We start from the raw sequence: 23,312 nt of genomic DNA on the forward strand, positions 1-23,312 counted from the left end.
GCTAACCCGAGTTATTTGTTGCCCGTGCCAAAGCAAGAATTTGGTGGCCCTGTACCTCATCGTGTCCTGTTTTGAGCTTGGGATTTACAAATACAAACAAACTGAGAAGCTTGCCTTTGAAGTCCTGCAAATCACCCCACCGCCTCCCCGAAGATTAATGGCTGCCTGAAAAATGCAAGTATAAGGCGATGCCCATCACCCCCCAGCGTCCTGAGTTTCGGCACTCAGTGTTTCAGTGCTTTCGTGTACCAGGTTAGAAAAGAAAAAAAAAAAAGAGTAAGTTTTTAAAATGTCTGTGAGAGAACCTGACAGAAGTAAAATAAAATTTACAGAGGAGTTGCCCAGGTTAAAGCATCATGGCTAGAGAGCTGAGCTGTGCCGCTCTGTTTAAACAGAAGCCTTGCTAAAAAGTTAAAGGCCCTTGTCTGTCAGAAGGGGTGTAGGGCCACACTTCCCCTTTTTAAACTGATGCAAAAGTAGAGAGCCTTTGCTGGAAACATCGCATCTTCATTGCCCAGAGCCTTCTCTGTTTGCCTCCATCATTGTCTGGGCTTTTTAGAGACACTCTGCACATGAACTAAAATTTTAAATTGTCAAAGACTTGCCATGAACAGTGCTATGAAGCTTTTGATAAACTTGAACTCTCATCGCTGTGGACCGTGTGTCTGTGTTTGTAGTCAGCTCAGTGTACAGCAGGCTGAGTTTGATCTATAACTTTTAGATTTCCTTCTGCCAGAACTCATGCAGCATAGAGTTGCCGATGCAAAAATGGTGACCTAGAACTCTGCGTGTGTGGGTATGCCCGTCCCTTGATTTTAATGAGCCCTGAGCTTTCAGCCAGAAGACCAGTATGATTGCTGGATCTGCTCCATCATGCCTTACCATGCAAGAAGTGTTTTCCATTCATTGTGTTAAATTGCAGAAAACGTTTGTTGTATATATTTTATGATTTCTTAGATATCATAAAGTATATGTGATATTTGCAGATTAGTGTTAGTTGCAACTCCAAATGATACTAAGTGTGGTTCCCAATGGATGACGAAGAGAAAAGACAAAAGCAAGTAGAAAAGAAGGAATAGAGAAAGTAGAAGACAGATAGAGAAGAGAGAAAAAGAAAAGGCAAAAGGCAAAGAAAAAACATTTGTAAAAAAGAAGCGTGGCCATAGTTGCCCCCATGGTAAATTAAAAGCAGCTGATTGTGCCTGGAGCTTATTACCTGGGGTAAAGTAGCCACAATAATGTAATAGTTCTTTAAAATGAAGAAAATGTAACTAGAAGGAGAAGAAGAGCCTATCCCAAATGTGTGTCAGTGGGACTAGTGTAAGGCAGAAAAGTTTAAGTAAGTTTAACTTGAAAAAGACAAATAAAGAGACAAGGCTGGTGCATGGAGCAGAAAGTTTTATATAAAAAGTTTGAAACATGATCTGCAATACAGGCAGATCAGCAAAGAAAAAGAAAGCAAAAGAAAGAGAAAAAATTTGTCTTCCCATACTAATAAATAAAAAGTGTTATCAAGCACTTTGGGAAGCGAAGTTGTTTACAGGAAGCTGTGCCTGAGAACCAAACACTTCTAGCCTATGCTGAAAATGCTTGCTAGTGTTGTGCTGCCTCATGGGTAACATGTATGGTATAAAACCCATTTAGCCCAATAGCTCGTGGTTCAGAGAAGCTGTCTGATCCAACCATTAAGTACGCCTGTGTGCTGTAAGTTACCCAATAAAGCCTCCTTGTAAGTACCCCCCCCCCCCGCTGGAATCCCAAAACACAAGTGGGGCTAGAGCGCCTCACCCAGTATCAAACCCTGCTGTTAGAAGCCATGAAAGCAGGTATGAAGAAGTCAGTTAATATGACCAAAGTGTCTAAAGTGCTGCAAGGTGCCACCGAGGCCCCAGAGCGTACTTGGAGCGTCTTTCAAATGCCTATCGCCAGTATACCTCCCTCAACCCAGAGGCCCAAGAAGACATGGATGAAAGAAGAAAAGAAGACCCAGCAGAGGCAGAAGATTCTTAAAAAAGAACCAGTGTGCCCAGTGTGGACAAGATGGACATTAGTGGCATGAATGCCCAAATAAAATAAATCAAATACACAAAGGAGAAAACCAAAGGGGCCAGAATGGGCAAAGAGGGAGACAGCTTGAGAGGGGCCGTGACATTGACTGTGAGGGGCCGTGACATTGACTTCATGATTGACACTGGAGTGGCATCAAGAGCAAGCAAACCTTAGCCTTAAACAAGAAGTCCAAACACTGAGCAAAGGTCTTCAAGCCCAGCGTCGCTTTGTCTTAAAAAAAATAAGCCATTCCCATCACAGAAGTTCATCCTTTCCAACCAAGAGTTAAAGTATGAGTTAAAGAGGGAAAAATAACCCTTTGACTCCCAGATGGAAAGAACTCAGAACTGTCATACTTTCCACCCCCGCAGCTATGAAAGCAGCTAGAGTTAAACCCTAGATACATTGGACACGAGTCAAGAGAGCGAGAGGGGGAGAGTAGACTGTAAACAGAAATCCTGAAAATCCTTTAAAAATCATTCTGAAAAAGCAGTAAGAAGACTCAGGCTAGACCTTACTGTGGACACACCGGGAAACTGTCCCCCTGCGTACGGTCAGACCTGCAACTGGAGAATTGAAGAAGGGGACTAGACCCTACTGCAGCTTGCCAGGTGAATAGCTGCCCAGCGTACGGTCAGATCCCAAAGAAGATCAAACATGCGTATTGTAGTGTTGTAGTGTTAGTAGTGTTGCATTGTGTCTCCTTAATAAGGTGCAAAAAGGGGGGTCTGCCCCTGGAAAAAGAAGTTTGTCCCAGTGATTTGCTGATAATTACTGGCTTCACCTGGCTAACACCACGAGAGTAAAACATTTTTGTTTGCCAAGAGGTATACCTGCAAACAGGCTTATTAGCTCTTGCCTAATACCTGTCTGTAGACATCCTGGGAACATTCAAAAAGATCCCATGTTAAGAGTTTATGGTGTAAGTTTAACTTATTCCCAAAATGCTAATTGGGGCGTGGTTGCAAAGATCCTACCCCCTACAGAGTTCACTCTACGCACCCCCATCATTGCTGAAACAAATGCTACGTGTGCACAAATGCTTAATTGTCAAAAATTTTTCCAGAAAATACAAAGCTATCCCTGGCCCCCTTCCACTGTAATAAAATTCAAAACATATCTTTTAATGATGCCCACATACTTTTGCCTCATGGATGGTTTTAGACATGTAATTCCTGCACTTGGTCATTCATTCCTGCCAACTTGTCTAATAACCACCCATGTTGCCTCAGCCGCCAATTGAACTGGTGCCAATTCTTCCCCTGTAGCCTGAAAAAATCCGTCAACGGCAGCCTCGAGCACTCCAACTAACTAAAAATTGTAATAGTCATGTGCAGTTATATTCTGACTCAGAAAAATTGGCCTTAGCAATGTCACTGGTTAAGGTTCCAGGTTTAGCCTTGGCTGATGGTCTGGAAATCAACCGGTTAGCTTGCAGCTTAGCCAAAAGCATAAATGCCACCTCACGAGCATTGTCATTGTTAAATAAAGAGTTGCGTGATCTAAGAGGTGCAGTTCTAGAAAATAGAGCTGGTATAGATTACCTCTTCCTTCTTCATCATTTAAGTTGTGAGACACACCAAAAGCTCTGTTGTTTTAACTTAACTGATAATGGCAATGCTGTAGATGAACAGATCAACAAGCTGCACAATATAGTAGCTAACAAAACAATAAGACAAAACAATTAGCTCAATTAGTTAACCCCTTGGCTTCCAGATCTTAGCTGGCTTAAAAGCATTGTTCATCCTAATTCTACCAGTATTGTTCATAAAAGTTCTGTTATGTCTCTGCGTTCCTTGTCTTATGCGCTGTTTAACCAATCTGTTTTATGTCTCAGCTAGTAAAACTGCTGCCCTCTATGCTCTAATAGCCCAACAAGAGGCTAAGTAATATGTATGTCACAAAAAGCTTTGTATAGTTATCAGAAATGCTATAATTGTAATGAAATTATGCATTTAAGGGGGGAATGTAGCAGCCATATCGGGGATCAGACTAAGTAGCCTCATGCAGTCTCATGCTTCATGTTCTTGCTGAGCTCTTTCTCCCTTGAATATATTGTTGTAAGCTGACGAGACACAGGAATTCCTTATCTTGTCAAAGGTCATACAATTGTATATCTTGTTCTCTGCTGTTCTCTTCTGTTCTCTCCTTATCATGGCTACCCTATAACCCAGTTCTTGTATTATAAACAATGGTGCTAGGAGGAAAAATGTTGAGGATTGCAACCCCATGCGGGAGGGGGAGGAGGAGCCGTTTCATATGTGTCACAAAGTCTATAAAACCAATGTACTAATGTAAATCGGGGCTTCTGGCTCTTTGGAAACGATTCCAGCCTTAAGCCCGCGCGTTAAATAAAGAATCTCTTTTTCCTTCACTCCGTGGTCTCTCTGACTCTGGGTTCTGCAACATCCAAAGTGCAGTATCGGCACAGTTGGGGGGGCTGTCCCTGGCAAGGGGAAAGGGGCTTGGCTGTGATGGCAACCGGTGATCAGAGTAGGGACAGGGGACTTGGGGGCAGACGAGGGGTTCTCCTGCCAAGTCCCTTGGGATGTTTCTCCTAGGGGAGAAACGGCCAATGTACCGTGGGTTGTGCACCTGATCATCTGTCAGGTGCCCCAACCATGAACTCCGGGTTGTTCACAAAACCCATAGCGTGTGGCTTGTCACCCATTGTGGGTTGGCATGTTGTGTGAATGCACCTAATGTTTCCTCGAAACCTCCCCATCTCCTCTCCATGGTATGGTTGGCTGCACTGAAGACTCGTAAAGTCGAACGGCTGCAGGGGCATTATTGGTGGGAGACAGATTCTGGGGTTCCTGGGTTGCTGATTGAAAGCGGAAGCAACCAGCATGCAGTAGGCAGTGTGCTCACTCCCGCTCGGCCCTGACAATTCCTGGGTTAAACAACCTGGAAATTCTCATTGCATGCAAACCAGGTCACTGCTGTTATCCTCCATCTCAGTAAAGAAAACCTCTTTCTGGTCTCTTTGTATCGCCCCTAGATAGATTCGTTGCTTTGATACCCACAGTGGCTTCCCAGGCAGAAGGAAGTGAGAACAAAGTCAGGAAGGGTGGCATGGCCTCCCCAAAGATTGGATCTACAGTTCACAAGTCAACTTTACAATATCGCAGAATTCATGTCAACAGTTCACATTCTGACAAGTTTCTTTGCTGTAATTTTAGAGAACCAGTTCTCTAAAGCAAGGAGATGTGGAGTGATCATAACAGATTAAGTTGGGGGGGGGGATCCATCCGTCCCAAGTGGGCTTCTGTCTCAGGAGTGTGTCTTGCACCGGGGGTGGGGTGGGGTGCTTTTCTGCCAGGAGGGGGCTGCTCTGGTGAGTATTTCCAGGGCCTAAACTCTAAAATACGTCCCCCATTTGCAAGGGTGGGTGAAGGCAGAATTTGCACTCAACCCCCACCAAATTGCCTGCCCGTAGAACAACGCTTTGGGCAATGCATGGGGAGGGGGTACAGATTAATCTTGCATTTCTGAGAGCCCTACAGTGGATCACACCAGAAGAGTGTTTCTCAAACTGGTGGAGGCCACCAGTGGAGCTCAGTCCACCTTGAGGTGGTCCACAGGGCTGCAGCCTACCCATTTGCTCCTCATATGCCTGCTGGCAACAGTGGCAGCTCCCAGGCATGGGCAGTGTGAAGGCACACCTGGGTTCGAGAGGGAGCCTGTAGCACGGAAAGGGGGGGGGAGACAATAGATGAACAACAAAGGGTCTTGTGGCACCTTAAATTAGTTATTATTAACATGAATATACCACCTTCTTGGCTAAAAAGCAAGGCAGTGTGCGGCAATCTGAAACAAGAAAATCTTAAAACAGTAAGAATAGAGTTGGATCCAGATTAAAGCTGGATCAACTGCACTGACAGAAGCGGGCCTTCCCATCCGCTCCTTCCCACAGTAGCCCCTTGACAATGCCACACAGAGTCAGGAGGCCTTGCTGAATGGGGTGGCAGGGTTCCCCTAAAAACCAGGTGGAGGGGTCCTCTGTGACTGGAGCCCTTCCTCTCAAGGGAGCAGATCCTGGGTCCAACCCAAGAACATTAAAAACTGTAAAATATAACATTATAACAACTACATGATTTAAATGGCTGTGTTAAAAAGATGTATTTATTAACTCATAGCTTTTGTGGACACTGTCCGCTTCATCAGATGCGTGAAGCATTAACCCCAAGACAACATGGTGGTGGTGCTGGTGGAAATGTAAATAATGACATCAGAGGGAATGTAGGGAGAATACACACAGTAAAAGTCACCTTATTTATATTTTTATTATTATTATATTTATATCCCATGTTTTTTTTTTCCCTTGCAAGGAATTCAAGGTGGCTTACATGGTCCTCCTCTTTTCCATTTTATCCTCACAACAACCCTGTGAGGTAGAATCATAGAATAGTAGAAGGGGCCTACAAGGCCATTAGTTAGGCTGGTTAGGTTAGGCTGAGAGTCCGTGACTGGCCCAAAGGCACCCAGTGAACTTCCTGGCTGAGTGGGGACTAGATCCTGGATCTCCCACGTCCCAGTACACCACACTGGCTCTCCACCTTGATGAGCTGCCTCTGATGAAGGGGCAGTATCCACGAAAGCTTCTGCCATAATGAATTTGTTAGTCTTTAAAGCACCACAAGAATCTTGGTTGTTTTTGATGCAACAGACTAACAGGGAGAGAGGCTGGCTGAGTGTGGGAGGAGGAGGAGGAGGAGAGAGAGTGGGGCGAAAGGAGACCAAAGTGCTGAGGGAAAAGGAGAAGCACCTGGGGGCTACTGTTGTGCTTCCTGGCCCCTTTGCTACACACACACAATCACTCTCACAACCCCACACTCGAATCCTTCCCGCCCGACCCATCTCCTTCCGAACCAGGAAACCTCTCCAGGCTGATTCTGTGGTGATGGCCGCCTGCTCCGCCCCAGGAGAACCGCCTGGCATTGGGCAGTGGTGCTGGGAAGTGTGGGGCTGGTTCCTGCGTGGATGGGGAGAGAAAAAGTGATGGGGAGACAGAAGTTCAAGAATGGTTTTTACATGGTTTGTTAATTATTGTCTTTAATCGTTGTTAATCATTGTTTTATTAATTTTCAACAATTAAATATACAGAAAGAGCGCGTAATAAATATGCGCAATACAAAATACAGTAACAATATGATTAAATCAGATCATGGTAGGTAAGGCGCAAGACACATTTATTCCAGTCAGCATTTGCAGCCTAAAAATCATTAGCTCCCCACCGCCGCCCAATGGGATTTAAATGAGTCACCACAGTCCCCTTTACTCGAGTGGGTCTACTCGAAGTAGGACTGACACCGGACCCACCCCACGCCCGGAGCCTTCGCAGCCCGCTCGCCTCCCATTTACTCCTCCCTCTCCCGCGGCTCTCCACTCCAGCACAGCCGCGAGAAACGTGCCCGCCTGAGGACGCGCTGCTGCGGGCGGAGGCGCCTCGCTCGGCGGGCGGCAAAAAATATACGCGGCCCCCGCTCCTTCCGCCTCTCGCCTCCCTTTCCTGCCAAGTCGCCAACCTGCCCAGCAACTGCTGACGGAAGTGGGGACGCAATTTCCTCATTGGCCCAAAGTTTCCGCTCGGCATTCCAGGAGAGGCCTCCCCAGCTACGCGACCAAACCCCCGGACCAGGGAGCGCGAGAGACGGAGGGGTCCGTGGGGGGACGCCTCCGGATCCGGCCCTGCCGAGGGGGCTCGTGCCCCAGGGCGCCTCTTGCTCCCGCGCGTGGGAGGGGGGTCTTCTGCCGGGCGGGGGCTGCTCGGCGCAGTCGCCCCGGGGGCTAAGACACCCCCCGCCCCCGTTTGCAAGCGGCGAGGAGAGGGTTCCTGCAGGGACGGGGAGATCCGTGGCGAGGAGGCGTCCGCGGGGTCTCCCTGGAAAGCCCCGCGGCCGGGGGCTCGCCGTCGGCCTAGCTGCATGGGCGAGATCCGGAGCTGGGCCTAGCGCTAGAGCGGGGCAGGCTTGCCAGGGAGCCAGTGCTGCGAGGGAGCGGAGCCAGGGACGGAGCGTCAGCACACGAGCGAGTTAAGCACCTGTGCCAGGTAACTCTTCTTTGCTTAGCTATTAAACCGCCTCAGGTAATCATTTAAAACCCATAACTTATCTCCTGAAGCCAAAACAAGGGCACAGCAAAGGGAGCTAAATCCCGGAACGGTAACGCCTTCCAAACTTACAGCTGGGAGTGGAGATTTAGAATTTCTGCAAATTTTGAAGCCGTGGGGGAAAACTGGTTTTTCCCCTAGTTTTTTGGGTGTATGTGGAAATTTGGGGGGGAAATGAAAAATACGCAATAATTTTTAGCACTCTTTACAGGTCTAACGTCAGTTTGGGAGCAATCTTACGCTCTCAGACAGTGTGTGTGGGGCTCACAGGATAGTTCGGTTTCCAGGCTGCAGGATCGGGGACAGTGCATCAAGCTTGGAGCCAGGAAACTGCGTTCCCCTTCCTCTCAGAGCCAGCTGGAGAAAATCACCCTGGCTACCTCTCTGTGCTCAGAAAATGGAGCATGGGGAGGGGGCGTTCCTGGGGGAGGGGAGGAGATCAGGTCAGCTGGGATATGCCATTTCTTATAGTCACCTCAGCCTCGTTCCCTCCCCCTCCAAGATGCTGCTGCTAGATGGGCAAAATTGCCTGTCTAGCAGAAATACAGGGCGGCTAGAGCGCAGAGCCGCTGCTCTCCTCCTGCCCTGCATTGGATACCCGGCAGCCTCCGAGTTCGGAGGCTGCCGGATAGCCACATAGGATTGGGCTCTTTTTTGCTTTAGGACAACCTTCCCCAACCTGGTGCCCTCCAGATATTTTGGACTTCGGCTCCTATCAGCCTCATCCAGGATGGCCAATGGCCCGGAACGCTGGCCGTTGTAGTCCAAAACATCTGTAGGGCACCAGATTGAGGAAGGCTGCTTTAGGAACGTAAAGCAGCCTTTATGTTCCTAAAGTTATATTATGTGTAACTTGGTTTGCTCATAAAATTATTATATTTGAAAACTTTAAAAAGTGAACTCAATACATTTGTTATTGACGTCTAAATAAATGCAAGTAGTCCCCGAAACTTCTGAATCATCCTAGAAGCCAGAAGAAGCAGAAAGAACTGGAGGCAGAGGAAGACAAATCCAGAAACACAGGACTCTGTAGAACAAAACTCTCAAGAATGTATATTTTCTTCCATATTATGATATGGTGACTGTATTCACATATTGGGAAACTGAGCATGACTTGGAGCATCCTGAAATGTCTATCAGTAAAAGATACCTTGGATCAATAATTGTAATAAGAAATGGAAGAAATAACTATGCTGTGAATTCTAACAGAGAGAATTAAAAAACATTTTTCCCTGTGGCATCATTATTTCTGGAAATTTTAGATCTCTTGTCTTTCTGTAAAGGTCTTCTTAATACATAGTTTTTAGAAATCATTTGAGAGGAGTAAAAGCTGGGTAACAATATATAAACACCTTGTCTTAAATTCTAAAAGAAAATATTTCATAATCCAAAGCTGTTCAGTTTTTCAGAAAAAAAAGTTTTGAGAGAAAAACTGGTTTTTTTTCTGAATTTTTCTGAGTTTTTTCAAGGCATTCACATCTCTAGTTGGGAGCTAAATGTGGGGGGAGGGGGTTTGGAATCCAGCAAGAATTTACAGTTCTTGCAGCCTTGCTCTAACAGAGATTCCCAAGTGGTTGAAGAGAACCTCAGCCACACATTTAAACTAAAGCCAAGCTTAGAAAGGGGCACTAAAAGCAATACATAGTTCTATATTGACAGGAATCATTGAGTAGGTTTTGCTAGTGGAAAGATCTGCTTATAAGCAAAAAAAATGTAGCCTAGCTTCAGTTTGGGCTCAGTGTAGGCTCAGGTTTTAGGCCCTATAGAGCAGTTCATAAAATAAAGGCTCAAAAAAAGGACTCAGCCCAAGTTAGAGAGTTCAGCTTATCATTTAGCTTTAAACCCTCCTCCCCCCCCCCCAGTTAAAACAAATGCATCAGGTACTAACCTGCCTAAACAAAGACAGCTGGTTTATGGGTGGGTTGGGATTGGAGGGAGCACAAGGAGAGTTCCAGGGCCGCAGTGGCAGGATAGAAAATGTGAGCCAGGGCAATAAGGAGAAATGGATCAGGAATTAAGCAGCCTAAACAAAGTCATCAGATTGTGTGGATCTGTGGGTGGAAACACGGGAGTTTGGGGAGAATCAGTCAAGCCTGAGGAGAAAAGTTGTTCACATGAATTGTTTCATGTAATTAACAAGGTTTCTACCCAGATTCATGGATTCTCCACATGGGGGCCATTTAGGACCTCCAGATGACTTGAGGGAGGTGGTCAGGGACCACCAAGGACTGTTCAGGGCATCTCTGGAGAAAGAGACAGAAAAGTCCTGAGTAGTGAATCAGGGGCAAGAGTTGGAGAATAAACCCTTGGGAATACCTGGGGAGAGGCAATCTAAATTAAAACTGAGAGGAGGTCTTCCTAGAGAACCATCTGGGGAGAAAGAACAATCACTTCCTCCCCTGCCACTGCCCTTGGGAAAGTAGCTTTTGATTTTCCCTGCCTGTAGCAGCCGTGGCCTCTGAGGGGATCTAGTGAGTGCCAAATGCAGTGGGATGACGTGGGCTCCAGTGGCTGCACTGGGGGGTTTGTCTGGTTGTGAAATGTGAGGTAATCTAAGGGCTAAACAGAGAAAAGTTCCCCAAGAACCATCTAGAGCCATGTTTCTCAAGCTGTGGATCGGAATCCACCAGTGGGTTTCAGCCAAACCTCAGGTGGGTCTCAGTGCTGCAGCCTGTCCAGTGCCTCTTTGCTTGACTCTCATGGCCACACCGTGTACGCTGCACTGGCAGGTGTGGCAGCAGGATCATAAGGACATAAGAGCCCTGCTGGATCAGACCAAGGGTCCATCTAGTCCAGCGTTCTGTTCACACAGTGGCCAACCAGCTGCCCATGGGAAGCCCACAAGCAGGGCACGAGCGCAACAGTACCCTCCCACCCATGTTCCCCAGCAACTGGTATACATAAGCATACTGTCTCTGATACTGGAGGTAATATATAGCCATCAGGACTAGTAGCCATTGATAGCCTTCTCTATGAATTTGTCTGATCTCCTTTTAAAGCCATCTGAAGTGGGTGGCCATCACTACGTCCTGTGGAAGTGAATTCCAAAGTTGGTTGGTGACCAAGGGTCACATTTTTAGTAATAACAGTAATAGCAATAATAATATTTTTGTAAAAACTGGGAATAAAGAGCAAGGGGATAAGAGAGGGAAGCTGTTACAGGAGAAAGTGATTGTAAAAGCAGCAGGTGGGAGGGGTGAAAGAAACTGGCATTTGGGGATTAGGTACAAGTTATGTGCAAAGGAAGAAGTGGAGACAGATGGCAGGAGAGGGATAAAAAGACTTTAAGAGAAATGTAGGGAGAGGGGGGAAAAGATATAACATAAAAACAGTTTTCTCTATGGATAGTAGGGATGCCTAACCTTTTTGTGTCAGTGGGCACAATTGGAATTTTGAGGGTGTCAGGGGTACTGTCACAAAATGGCTGCCATGGTGGGCATGGCCAGTCGCAAAATACTAATTTCCCCGATGGCAAACTGGTGTGACAAATAGAAAAGTAACTAGGCCAAGGATCTAAGTACGAGGCAGAAATACCTGAGTTCCAAAATACAAAGCCATTCTTTCAAACCCAAATAAAGATTGTGAACATTCTAAATGGTAGCGCTTTGCAGCAAGACAGTCTCCCAGTTAAAACAAATATGTAAAATAAGCTTAAGAAATAAAGTTAAAATCAGGAGAGGCAGAGAGCCTGGTGGACTCCAAAAGTGGGCACCATTTTGGAAACCCAGACTTTCTGAAATGGGGAGGCTGAGTAATGAGACCTCCAGAGCCAGTGTCTGTACTTGACTTGTGGAAAGCTGAATTGTGGAACTCCCTGTTAGAAGGAAATAGCTGCGGTGAAAAATTTAGCCATTTCCAAAGAGGGATTAGATTTCACTATAAAATCATATCAGCAATTGCCAGTTGATTTTGCCAAACTCCCCTTCCATTGGTTACCATTTTGTGACTGGTGGGACTCAGATATTTTCAGCTTGCTCAAATGGGCCCTGGCAGTAGAAAGTTTGAGAACCCCTGATCTAGGGAGGAGGGAACAATCCCTCCTTCCCTGCCACTGCCCTTGGGAAAGTAGTTTTAGGTTTTCCCCGCTTGTAACATCAGTGGCCTCAAGGGGATCTGGTGACGTGAACTCCAGAAGCTGTGGGGACTGGGGGGTTGTGTGGATAGCAAGTGTGAGCCACAGTAGCAGCTAGTTGGTTTTGGAAAGGTCCCCTCCAACATTCATCCCAAAAGGAGATGGATTGTACAGTTCCCCCTTATGCTGGGTCCCTACACAATATCCACATTGGGGAGTTTCTTTCCCCTGTACTGCTAATCCAACCCTATTCCTGCAACACAAGGCACTCTCCTGCATCTCTGGATTCTGGCTGCACTGAAACTGGTTTCAAACCAGTGCACTAGGTTGTAGGAGAGGGAAAAGAAAGGGAATTTGGCTGAGACTCTGGGTTAGGCAGCTATTATGGGAAGGGCAATCAAGGGGAAAAAGAGAGGACAGGAGGAGACAAGCCAGTGACCATAGAATCATAGAATAGTAGGGTTGGAAGGGGCCTACAAGGCCATCAAGTCCAACCCCCTGCTCAGTGCAGGAATCCAAGTCAGAGCATCCCCGACAGATGGCTGTTCAGCCTCGTCTTGAACGCCTCCAGTGTGGGAGAGCCCACCACCTCCCTAGGTAATTGGTTCCATTGTCATATTGCTCTTAACAGTCAGGAAGGTTTTCCTGATGTTCAGCCGGAATCTGGCTTCCTGTCATTTGAGCCCATTATTCCGTGTCCTGCACTCTGGGATGATCAAGAAGAGATCCTGGCCTTCCTCTCTGGGACAACCTTTCAAGTACTTGAAGAGAACTATCATATCTCCCTTCAGTCTTCTCAAGGCTAAACATGCCCAGTTCTTTCAGTCTCTCCTCACAGGGCTTTGTTTCCAGTCCCCTGATCATCTTTGTTGCCCTCCTCGGAACCCTCTCCAGTTTGTCTGCATCCTTCTTCAAGTGTGGTGCCCAGAACTGGACGCAGTACTCCAGATGAGGCCTAACCAGTGCCGAGTAGAGGGGAACTAGTACTTCCCAGGATTTGGAAGCTATGCTTCTCAATGCAGCCAAAAATAGCATTGCCTTTTTTGCAGCCACATCACATTGTTGGCTCATCTTCAGCTTGTGATCGACAACAATTTCAAGATCCTTCTCACTTGTAGTGTTGTTGAGCCATGTATCCCCCATCTTGTAACTGTGCCTTTGGTTTCTTTTTCCTAGGTGCAGAACTTGGCATTTATCCCTATTAAATGTCATTCTGTTGTTTTCTGCCCAGCGCTCCAGTCTATCCAGATCACCTTGAATTTTGTTTCTGTCTTCCAAAGTATTAGCTATCCCGCCCAATTTTGTGTCATCTGCAAATTTGATCAGCATTCCCTGCACCACCTCATCCAAGTCATTAATAAAAATGTTGAAGAGCACTGGGCCCAGGCCTGAGCCCTGCGGTACCCCGCTCATTACATCTCCCCTGTTTGAGAAGGTCCCATTGATAAGCACTCTTTGAGTCCGATTCTGTAGCCAACTGTGGATCCACCGGATCGTTGTTCCATCTAGCCCACTTTGAGCTAGTTTGCTCATCAGGATATCATGGGGAACTTTGTCGAAAGCTTTGCTGAAGTCAAGGTATATTATGTCTACAGCAATCCCATGGTCCACAAGGGAGGTGACTTGATCAAAAAATGTGATCAGATTAGTCTGGCAGGATTTGTTCTTGACAAATCCATGTTGGCTTCAAGTAATCACTGCATTGTTTTCAAGATGCTTACAGATGGATTGCTTAATAGTCTGCTCCAGACCAGGGTGCCATGAACTGCGTTTCTCAACCTGATGTAGGCTTTGGTTTGTTGGGCTGTGGTGAAACTAGCCCCCCCGAACTATCTAGTTTATAATTTCCTATAGAGAGAAACCCTTGTTACTGTTCAGAATTGTCTGCTTTCACTTTTAAAAAGCTTAAGAACATAATTGTGACAAAGTTGTTGACTTTGCAGGGCTTAATGTTTGTACACGTTTGAGGACACCTTCCTGCGAGAAAGAAAATGGCAGCAGAGCAGAGCAATCTCTCAGCCCTGTTCGAGGCTTATTTTGGGCACAGAGCACCGAAGGAGGATCAAGTTTCAGCTGACTGCGAAACAGGAAGAGGCCATGAGGCTGGGAGCAGTGGGGAATTCTGGGAGAAAACAGCGCAGAAAAAGGTCCTTGGTTCTCAGGCTGGGGCCCTGGCAGGGGGTTCAGAGGACATAACGCAGGAAGAGAAGGTGAGAGTGCTTCAAGGAGCTGAGAATGTGTGGGACAGTATCCTAAAAATGCCCACCAGGAACACATCTCTTTCTGGATGTCATCCAGGGAAAGGACAGCCCAGCGGTCCACCCCACACCTCTCAATAGCACAGTGGTTCTGACTGGAGCAGGCCCTCCTTGAAGGAGCACAAGAAACCTGAAGAGGCTTGGGAAGTTCTAGGGAAGGAGGAGAACCTATTTTAGTCAGCAGCACTGTCCCTCCAGCAGAACAGGATGAACATTTCTAGGCACCAAAACTGCTTCACTTGAAGGGGCTCACGAACTTACAGGGAAGGAGGGGACCCTACCGCTGGGTGCTTCCCCTGTTTGTTTTAAGGGGGGAGCTTGAGATGCCCTGTTCTAGTCCTCTTCTCATACTAGGGTTGAGTTCAAGGGGATGGAGAAATGCTGGTCTTGGCCATTGCTGCCCTGTTTGTTTTCTTTCCCAATCCTTCGTCCCCTCTCCTTTCCTGGGCTCCTCACTCCAGGTGCAGGGGATGTTGCGCAAAGCAGCCACAAATTTCCCCGAGGCAGAGGACACCCCACCAGAGACCATGCAGATGTTCAAGGGGATTGTACGGGCGAGTGATGGAGGTGCCACCTCCCTGGGTAAGGCAGAGTGGCGCATATTTCAACACCGTCTTCTTTCCTTCCTTCAAATGTGCCTGCAATCCAGGAACTGCTTTTTGTGTTCTCTTGGAGCCCCTTTAGGGCGCAGATGCTTCTCTCTAGTTAGCCTCACAGTCTTCACCCGTTATTTGTGAAGTAACAGTTTATTACCTTTTGTAAATAATTGCCTTAATAAAATCTCACTTTTGTTAATCTTGAAGGGTTTCTTTAGTAGTGATGTCAGTCCCATGCCTACTTCATAGGAACCAGGCTACTGAGGTGTTTTTTTTTTTAATGTATTGAGGGTTTATTGTGGTGGCAGATTTTCTGAACAGTGAGGTCTATTTGGGAGCTTTCTTAAACACTGTGGTAGGGAGTTGCATAGACTGAAATGTGAAAAGTTTTATTTGAAAAGGAAATCTAGAAGGGCTACCCACAGTCTTCCCATCACATTTGGTGGCAAGGTTGGGGTAACTTATTTCATTACAGACAGCAAGGGAGAAAGGGTGGAGTCATTTGAACAAGCGGGGATACTCTGGGAATCAAAAAATATCTTAGTTGCTAGTCCAACTGGAGCCCAGTAGGAGATGGATGTAAGACACTTTGAGGTTTATGAGGCTAGGAGTTCTCCTGACAGACATTTCTTTGGGCTAAATGTCACCCACTTGAGACACCTGTCAAAGAAACAGCTAGGGAATAGCTGGAGTGATTCTGTCTAATGGGAAAGGGTAGCTAGCGTGTAAAGAGATGGAGGGAAATATCTGATGAGTCCCTGGCCTTAAATACCATACTATCATATTCCCCAGAATGATCTGCTGTGATTTGTAGTGGCCCCCAGAGGTCCCGAGAGCTTCTGTGTTCTGCTTCTTGAGTACATTATTTGATAATGCCAGGAACTGATCGTATAATCTTATGCATACAGCGTTTTAAAATTCTGTGAACCACTCTTATCAGTTCTACTGATCATCAGATGCTAGTCAATATACACCAATATATTTGGAAACATCTGTATCCCTACTATTTTCTGCATATTCAGTCAAAACAGCAGACTGGGTTTGTTCCCTGGTTTGAAGAGCTGTTCCTCCCTGATCATATGTCTCTTTTTATTCCTTCAGGTGATGAGAAGGACTGTAATAAAGAGAGGAAGCAGCAGAAAAGAAAAACAAAAGCAAAACAGAAGTCGGAGGAAAAAACTTTTGCTCCTCAAGAAGATGAACACCAAAAAATTCATACAGGAGAGAAAACATATATATGCGTGGAGTGTGGGAAAGAATTCAGTCGCAAGTCAGACCGTACATTGCATCAGCAATTCCACGAAGGCACGAACCCCTATAAATATTTGGCCTATGGAAAGAGCTTCCATCAGACCATTTATCTTCTATCACAACAAAAAATTCTCTCTGACAAGAAGTCCTATGAAACAGATTGTGGAAAAAGTTTAATTCCTAGAAGAAGCCTTAGATCGCATCAAAGAATTCACATAGGGGAAAAGTCATATAAATGTTCTGCTTGCGGAAACAGTTTCAGCAGTAGCGAAAGCCTTAAAGAGCATCAAAGTATTCACACAGGCGAGAAGCCCTACGAATGCTTCAAATGTGGAAAGAACTTCAGTCGGAGCACACACCTGAAGAGACATCAAAGAATTCACACAGGGGAGAAGCCCTATGAATGCTCAGAGTGTGGAAAGAGTTTCAGCACTAGCAGTATCCTTAAATCGCATCTAAGAATCCACACGGGCGAGAAGCCCTATAAATGCTCTGAGTGTGGAAATAGTTTCAGTGAGAGCTATACACTTCGCGAGCATCGAAGAATTCATACGGGAGAGAGCCCGTATAAATGCTCTGAGTGTGGGAAGAGCTTCCGTCATAACACACTCTTTAAAAGACATCAAAGAATCCATGCAGCTGAGGACCCATATATATGCTCTGAATGTGGGAAGAGTTTTAGTCATAGTGGAAACCTTAAAACACATCAAAAAATCCACTCTGGAGAGAAGCCTTATAAATGCTCTGAGTGTGGAAAGAGTTTTATTGATAGCAGGAGCCTTAAATCACATGAAACAATTCACACTGGCAAGAAACCATATATGTGTTCTGAGTGTGGAAAAACTTTTAGTCTTAGTAGAAGCCTTAAAAGACATCAAATAATCCACACAGGAGAGAAGCCATATCAATGTTCTGAGTGTGGAAAAAGTTTTGGTCTTAGTAGAAACCTTAAAAGACATCAAATGAATCACACAGGGGAGAAGCCCTATAAATGCTCTGAGTGTGGAAATAGTTTCAGTGAGAGCTATACGCTTCGTGAGCATCAAAAAATTCATACAGGGGAGAAGCCCCATCAGTGCTCTGAGTGCGGAAAGAGCTTCAGTCGTAGAACACATTTGAAAACACATCAAAGAATCCACACAGGAATGAAGCCCTATCAATGCTCTGAGTGTGGAAAGAGCTTCAGTCGGAGTGCATACCTTAAAACACATAAAAGAATTCATACAGGCGAGAAGCCATATAGATGCTCAGAATGTGGAAAAGATTTCAATGCTAGCAGTAACTTTAAAGCACATCTAAGAATTCACACAGGGGAGAAGCCTTATAACTGCGCCGAGTGTGGAAAGGGTTTCATTACTCTCAGAACCCTTAAAGAACATCAAAGAATACACATAGAGAAGCCCTAGCAATGCTGAAGATTGTGGAGTGAGCTTCCATGAGAATATACATCTGAGCTCACATCAAAGAATACATGCAGAAGAATTCCTTAAATCTTAGTAATGACTGGAATGTAGAAGGTCAGATGGAGCAACCCAAGAGGAGCATATCAGTGCTTATTTGGCTAATCATATCTTAGTAATGAATCAGTCCTCAAAATGTGGTGGCTACTTCACCATGGCTGAATTTGGGCAGCAGAGCTCATTTGGAGTCAAGATCTTACACAGCATCTGAGTAGTTTTCTGTTTCGGCACCGGTGTGGTTGCCTGCAAAGAATAAACGTTGCCTCCCTCTGCGTGAGTCCAGATAGCCATGAGGACACATAGATGCTATGTACTGCTATCTGCTCAAGAGGGCATAGTGTGAGCCATGGGATTCTGTAACGTAGACTAATTGTATCATGGGTTTGTTGCTTGAAATGAAGCATTGGGGATATTTTTTTATTGCCCCATGTTGTCAGCTTGATGCAGTTATGTATTTAATTAAACTATATTGTGCTTATGCTTCGTCTGCTTTTTGTCAGAAGTTGCACCTCAGCACCTACTGGCCTTTGAGTGCAGTGTTTCCTCTCACCACTGGATCTACGGGTAGGTTGCCCTCTTTGGCTCTGGTCTCCAATATAGAAGGAGCAGGAAGAAACAGCTGGGAGGCTGGGCAGCAGCCTCTGCGTATGACTCAGTCTGTTTTGACTGGTTGGCCCTGCCTAGCTTTCTCCCTCAGTCGTGTTCTGAGCAAGCGGGGTCAGTGTGTATCCTGGGTAAATACTTTGGGGTAAGCAAATGTAGCAGTCGGTGGGATGTCCGTGGACGCTATCTGTGCGTGTCTGGGCAGAAAAGGTCTTACAACTCCCAGCATTCCCCAGTCACCATGGCTGGCTGGGGAATGCTTGGTGTTAATTAGGCACTAAAAGGGTTAAATAAGTTTGCTAACAAAATACTGAAGAGGTTACTTCAGACTGAAGATAGCTAATTTGATTTGGAATGGATGAGGGTTTTGGGGAGATCTACAAGAAGACCCCCTAAAAGACCCAAGACATATTTAAGAAGACCCCATACTTCTGTTCCAGACCCCTGACCTTGGAAAGAAGACCTTGAAATTTGGATTGTATGCTAATCGATGGTATAGTATTATAATACTTCTAACTAAGACTTTACAGCAGGGGTCCCCGGGCCACGGACCAGTACCGGTCCATGGCCTGTCAGCAACCGGGCCGCAGGGGTGTGCGAAACCCCCTCACCTTGGTCCACGGGGGTCCGCAGGCAGGGGGAGGCGATCTGTCCCCCCCCCCCCCGAATCCTGGCTGGCTCCGCTCCACAGCAAGTCCGCGGAGCTGCCGGCCGGCTCCAGCTGCTGGTGGACTTCCGGCCGCTGGGACGCAAATGGCATCCGCTATGCGGATGCCATTTGCATCCCTGTTCCACAAGTAATAGGCTACATAAATCTTTACGTAGCTGATTACTGCAAAGAATAGGGACGCAAATGGTGTCTGCATAGCGGACGCCATTTGTGTCCCAGCGGCCGGAAGTCTGCCAGCGGAACACCACCCCGGTCCATGGAAAAATTGGACCGGTCCCTGGCACCAGAAAGATTGGGGACTGCTGCTTTACAGGACTGGCTGTGAAAGGAAAACATGCAGCTTTCTGTACTTTACAGAGCAGGATCAAAGCTTTCTATACTTTACAGAGCAGGATCAAAGTCACAGTAAACTGTCCTGGCAGACAAGCTGGTATGAGTAGAAGAACCCAAGAACTGAGCATGCTGAGATGCCCACTTGGGGAGGAAAATCCTTGTTAGAAGTTTCGTATTGTATGTATGCAGATAAGAAAATGTCCTTACTGGACGCCCGCTGGGCAGAAGATGTCATAACAATGTGCAAAGCAATGATCGAGAGGAAGCATTGGGGCAGAATATGACCAAAGATGACCATGAATTCAAAAAAGATGCCTCAGAGAGAGACAATCAAGACAACGTGCCCAGGTGGCTGATTGATCCTTTTAGACGTGACTAAAATATTCTCAAACCACATGGACATAAAATGTCATGTTATTGGAGGGGGTAGATAGACACCTCCCTTCAGATTGGTGAATGAGTGGTCTAACCACCCACTCACCACATTTTGACTGGAAGATGGTGATCTCATCACTCATTGGGGCCTCCACCTCTGGCCAGAACAAGTGTATAAAAGCACAGGTAGCGAGACCTCTGTTGGCGGGTTTTCCCCCTTTTTTCTTCTGCTTCGTTCTCTTGCTGCTTCGCCTATCTAGGCCACAAAATCCAAAGATTTAGGTAACTGTGGACCGCTTTAGATTCGTAATGTTTAGAACTTGGAAGTTTAATTCTATACATGCCGAGAGGAACTTAGTAATGCTTTAGTTTACTTTTTATAACTAAATAATGTGCAGGAGTAGTAAAAAAGATAGTTAACCATTTTTCGTATATTTTAGTTTGGCTTTGCAACGCAAGTAGAATGCAAGACAGTAATGAAAAAGAATTATAACAATGTTAGTTCAATGTGTTATCATGCTCGCTACATTTGTATTGCCAGCTTTATTAACTGCAATATTTTTTTAGTTAATCTCATATTTATATTACATTCTTTCACTGTCAATAATGTAATCAAGAGAAAAGCTTCTAATGCTTATATAACCACCATGCTACTCTTCTTAATTTTTGTAATTTTCTTAAATAAAGCACTTAATAGATTTCAATTTACTTCTCACTCTGTGATGTTTGCCTCTTTAGACTTAGTTTAGTTACCCACCAAAGTGTCTAGAACCCATTTAGTGTAAGCTCTTAAGTTAAACAAAACTGAATTAACACTGGGAGTTGTAGGACTTCTTTCTGTCTAAACTTGTGTAGGATTGCACCCTTAATCACGTAATTGATGAAGCAGTTTCCCCAGTTTGTTGTTGTTCAGTCATTAAGACGTGTCTGACACTTCGTAACCCCATGGACCATAGCACGCCAGGCCTTCCTGTCCTCCGCTCTTTTCCGGAGTGTGCTGAAGTTCATATTCATTGCATCGGTGGTGCTATCTAGCCATCTCATCCTCTGCCGTCCCCTTCTCCTTTTGCCTTCAATCTTTCCCAGCATCGGTCTTTTCCAGGGAGTTTCCTCTTTGCATCAGGTGGCCAAAATATTTGAGCTTCAGTATCTGTCCTTCCAATGAGCAGTCAGGGTTGATTTCCTTTAGGACTGACTGATTTGACCTCCTTGCAGTTATGGTAATTGTGTGTGTGGTGGGGGGAAGCCTTAGGATTTAAATTCAGCTCAGAATCCGCAGAAACAACAGCAGTATACGATGTGTGTGATGTGTGTTGGCTCGTTGCACCTATGGGTTGTGCCTTGGGTACTTGTAAGCCCCTGAACTCCATACGCCATTTGCATCCTTGTTTTTTCACGCAATAGGCTACGTAAAGATTTACGTAGCCTATCACATCAAAGAGCAGGGACGCAAATGGCGTAGCAGACGCCATTTGCGTCCACAGTCTATTAGTCCAGCCAGCGATACGGCAATGGTGGCCATATCACTGGGGCTTCGGAGCTGGCAGCAGGCAGGATCCAGCTAGTGAGGGACTTCGTGGGGAGGCAGAAGTAGGAGATCCAATCCTCCATGGACTTCCGGGGGGGGGGGGGAGATTCTATTGAATCTGGCCTCATTGGGGTCCGTGGAAGATTTCTTCAACATCCCTATCATGGATGAGGGAGCTGACCCGGTGTGCATCACAGTGACCTGGATGGGTGAGCAGGGCAATGTAGACATGACCCAACGCTGCCCATCTGGTTACTCGGTGCAGCACCAACCCAGGGGGAGATGCCATGATCCATAAAAGTTCAATCTCACTCACCAGGACACTTCTCCACTCTGGGATAGGCTGTAAGGGCCTGTACTTTGCGTTGGGTCAAAGAGTCAGATTGAGGATACTACGTACTGCTCCCCTGCTACCCAATGGATTCCCTGGCTGAGCTGGTCTCAGATGTGTTGTTGAAATTTCCTCTGTTCCTGATCAAGGTACTAAAGAGATTCCTATAACAAAATGTCTGCTGCTGTAATTCACTGGCGACTGGAAAGGTATACTGAAGGCTGTGTTTTGATGCTATTAGACAAGTTTCTAAGAAAAAAGCTTACCACGTCAATTAGTTTTCTCCAGATTTTAAAATAGTTTTAAAATTTTCCTCCGCAGGTGTTTGAAATGGAATTTTATTATTTGTAGTTAGGTGTTTAGAAAACAAATCCCTAAGTATTTTATGCTTCTATTATTTGTTGAAATTCCAGTTAAACTGCAAGTCAGACATAAGTTGATTTGGAGTGGAACTTGTTCTTTTATCTGTCCTGAAAAATATAAACTAAAAAGCATGTGGAGGGAAGGCAAAAATATAAACTAAAAACGTTCAGGAATTTTTCCCCTCTGGATACCTGCAGAGAGGAGGAGGAGAAACAACTGGAGGGAAGGAGTCCAAACTGCTGAGGGAGAATAGGAGAAATGGGGTTGTACCTCCCAGCCCCTCTGCTTCGCTCTCTCACTCACACAACCCTGCACCCCAGTCCTTCTTCCTGCCTGACCCATCTCCTTTGGAGCCAGGAAACCTCTCCTGGCTGATTCTGTGGTGATGGCTGCCTGCTCTGCCCCAGGAGAACTGCCTGGCATTCGGCAGTGGTGCTGGGAAGTGTGCGGCTTGTTACTGCGTGGATGAGGAGAGAGCAAAAGTGACGTGACTGGGAGACAGAGGAGTACAAGAAAGGGACAGGGAGGGTGGGGGGATCTCCCAAGGATTGTTAGGTTGTGAGCTGTGGGCTGTTTGTGGTTAACCATGGTTTGTTAGCACAGCTGAGTTCATATAGCACAACCCACGGTTCAACGACAACCCTCACTCAGCCTTGAGTATGGGTTAAGTGTGGATGGGCCTGTTGTTCGAACCAGACCTATCATTCCTGGGAAAATCCATCTCCCATTGCCCAATGGTTTGCGCACTAAGATTCTGAGATCAGCAATGATGCCGCCTGATCCAAAGGGCGCCACAAACGTTTCTAGCCCAGAAACAAGATTTTGCGCTCCTTTGCCGAGAACGCTGGTGCTGAAAGCAGAGATGGGGAGAGCTGTGAGCGCCAGCAAAACTGCTTTCTGCGGCTACAGAAGGGCTGTTGGGAAAGGCAGCGGAGCCGGGGGGAAGGTTTGCGCAAGGCCGGGGCCAGGCTTTCCTCCACTGGGGCTGCTCGAAGTAGGAGTAGACTGGGCCCACCCCAAGCTGCCCCCCGCCACACAGCCCTCCCCTCCCCTCCCCTCCCCCCCCTTTCCATTCACCCCTCCCTCTCCCGCGGCCCTCCGCTCCCCAGCAAAGCTCCCGCCACGAGCGCAGGCGCCTCGCTGGCCAGGCCGCCAAAGGGAACCAATTCGCGGCTCCCCCCGCGCCTCTCACCTCCCTTTCCTGCCGAGCCGCCACCCTGCCCAGCAGCTGCTGACGAAGGCGCACACGCAATTCCCTCATTGGCCCAAAGTTTCCGCTCGGCATTCCAGGAGGCCTCCCGCCCCGCGCCC

At 46.5% G+C, this 23,312-nt stretch overlaps 1 protein-coding gene across 1 annotated transcript in view; it reads left to right on the forward strand.

The window, feature by feature from the left end:
* The window catches only part of LOC146355757 (uncharacterized), a 61,039-nt gene extending 39,570 nt beyond the window's left edge, over positions 1 to 21,469 (forward strand). The window contains 5 exon segments of the mRNA XM_084829969.1: positions 7,444 to 8,083; positions 14,202 to 14,443; positions 14,953 to 15,073; positions 16,189 to 17,750; positions 17,752 to 21,469. Of these exon segments, the coding sequence (XP_084686095.1) occupies positions 7,444 to 8,083; positions 14,202 to 14,443; positions 14,953 to 15,073; positions 16,189 to 17,750; positions 17,752 to 17,835 (2,649 nt within the window). The 3' untranslated portion in view covers positions 17,836 to 21,469.
* The last annotated feature ends 1,843 nt before the right edge of the window (positions 21,470 to 23,312 follow it).

The sequence above is a fragment of the Heloderma suspectum genome, chromosome 2 (assembly GCF_057233095.1).
Source record: "Heloderma suspectum isolate Gila_16-S chromosome 2, 16-S_ref, whole genome shotgun sequence".
In the NCBI taxonomy this organism is placed as follows: domain Eukaryota; kingdom Metazoa; phylum Chordata; class Lepidosauria; order Squamata; family Helodermatidae; genus Heloderma; species Heloderma suspectum.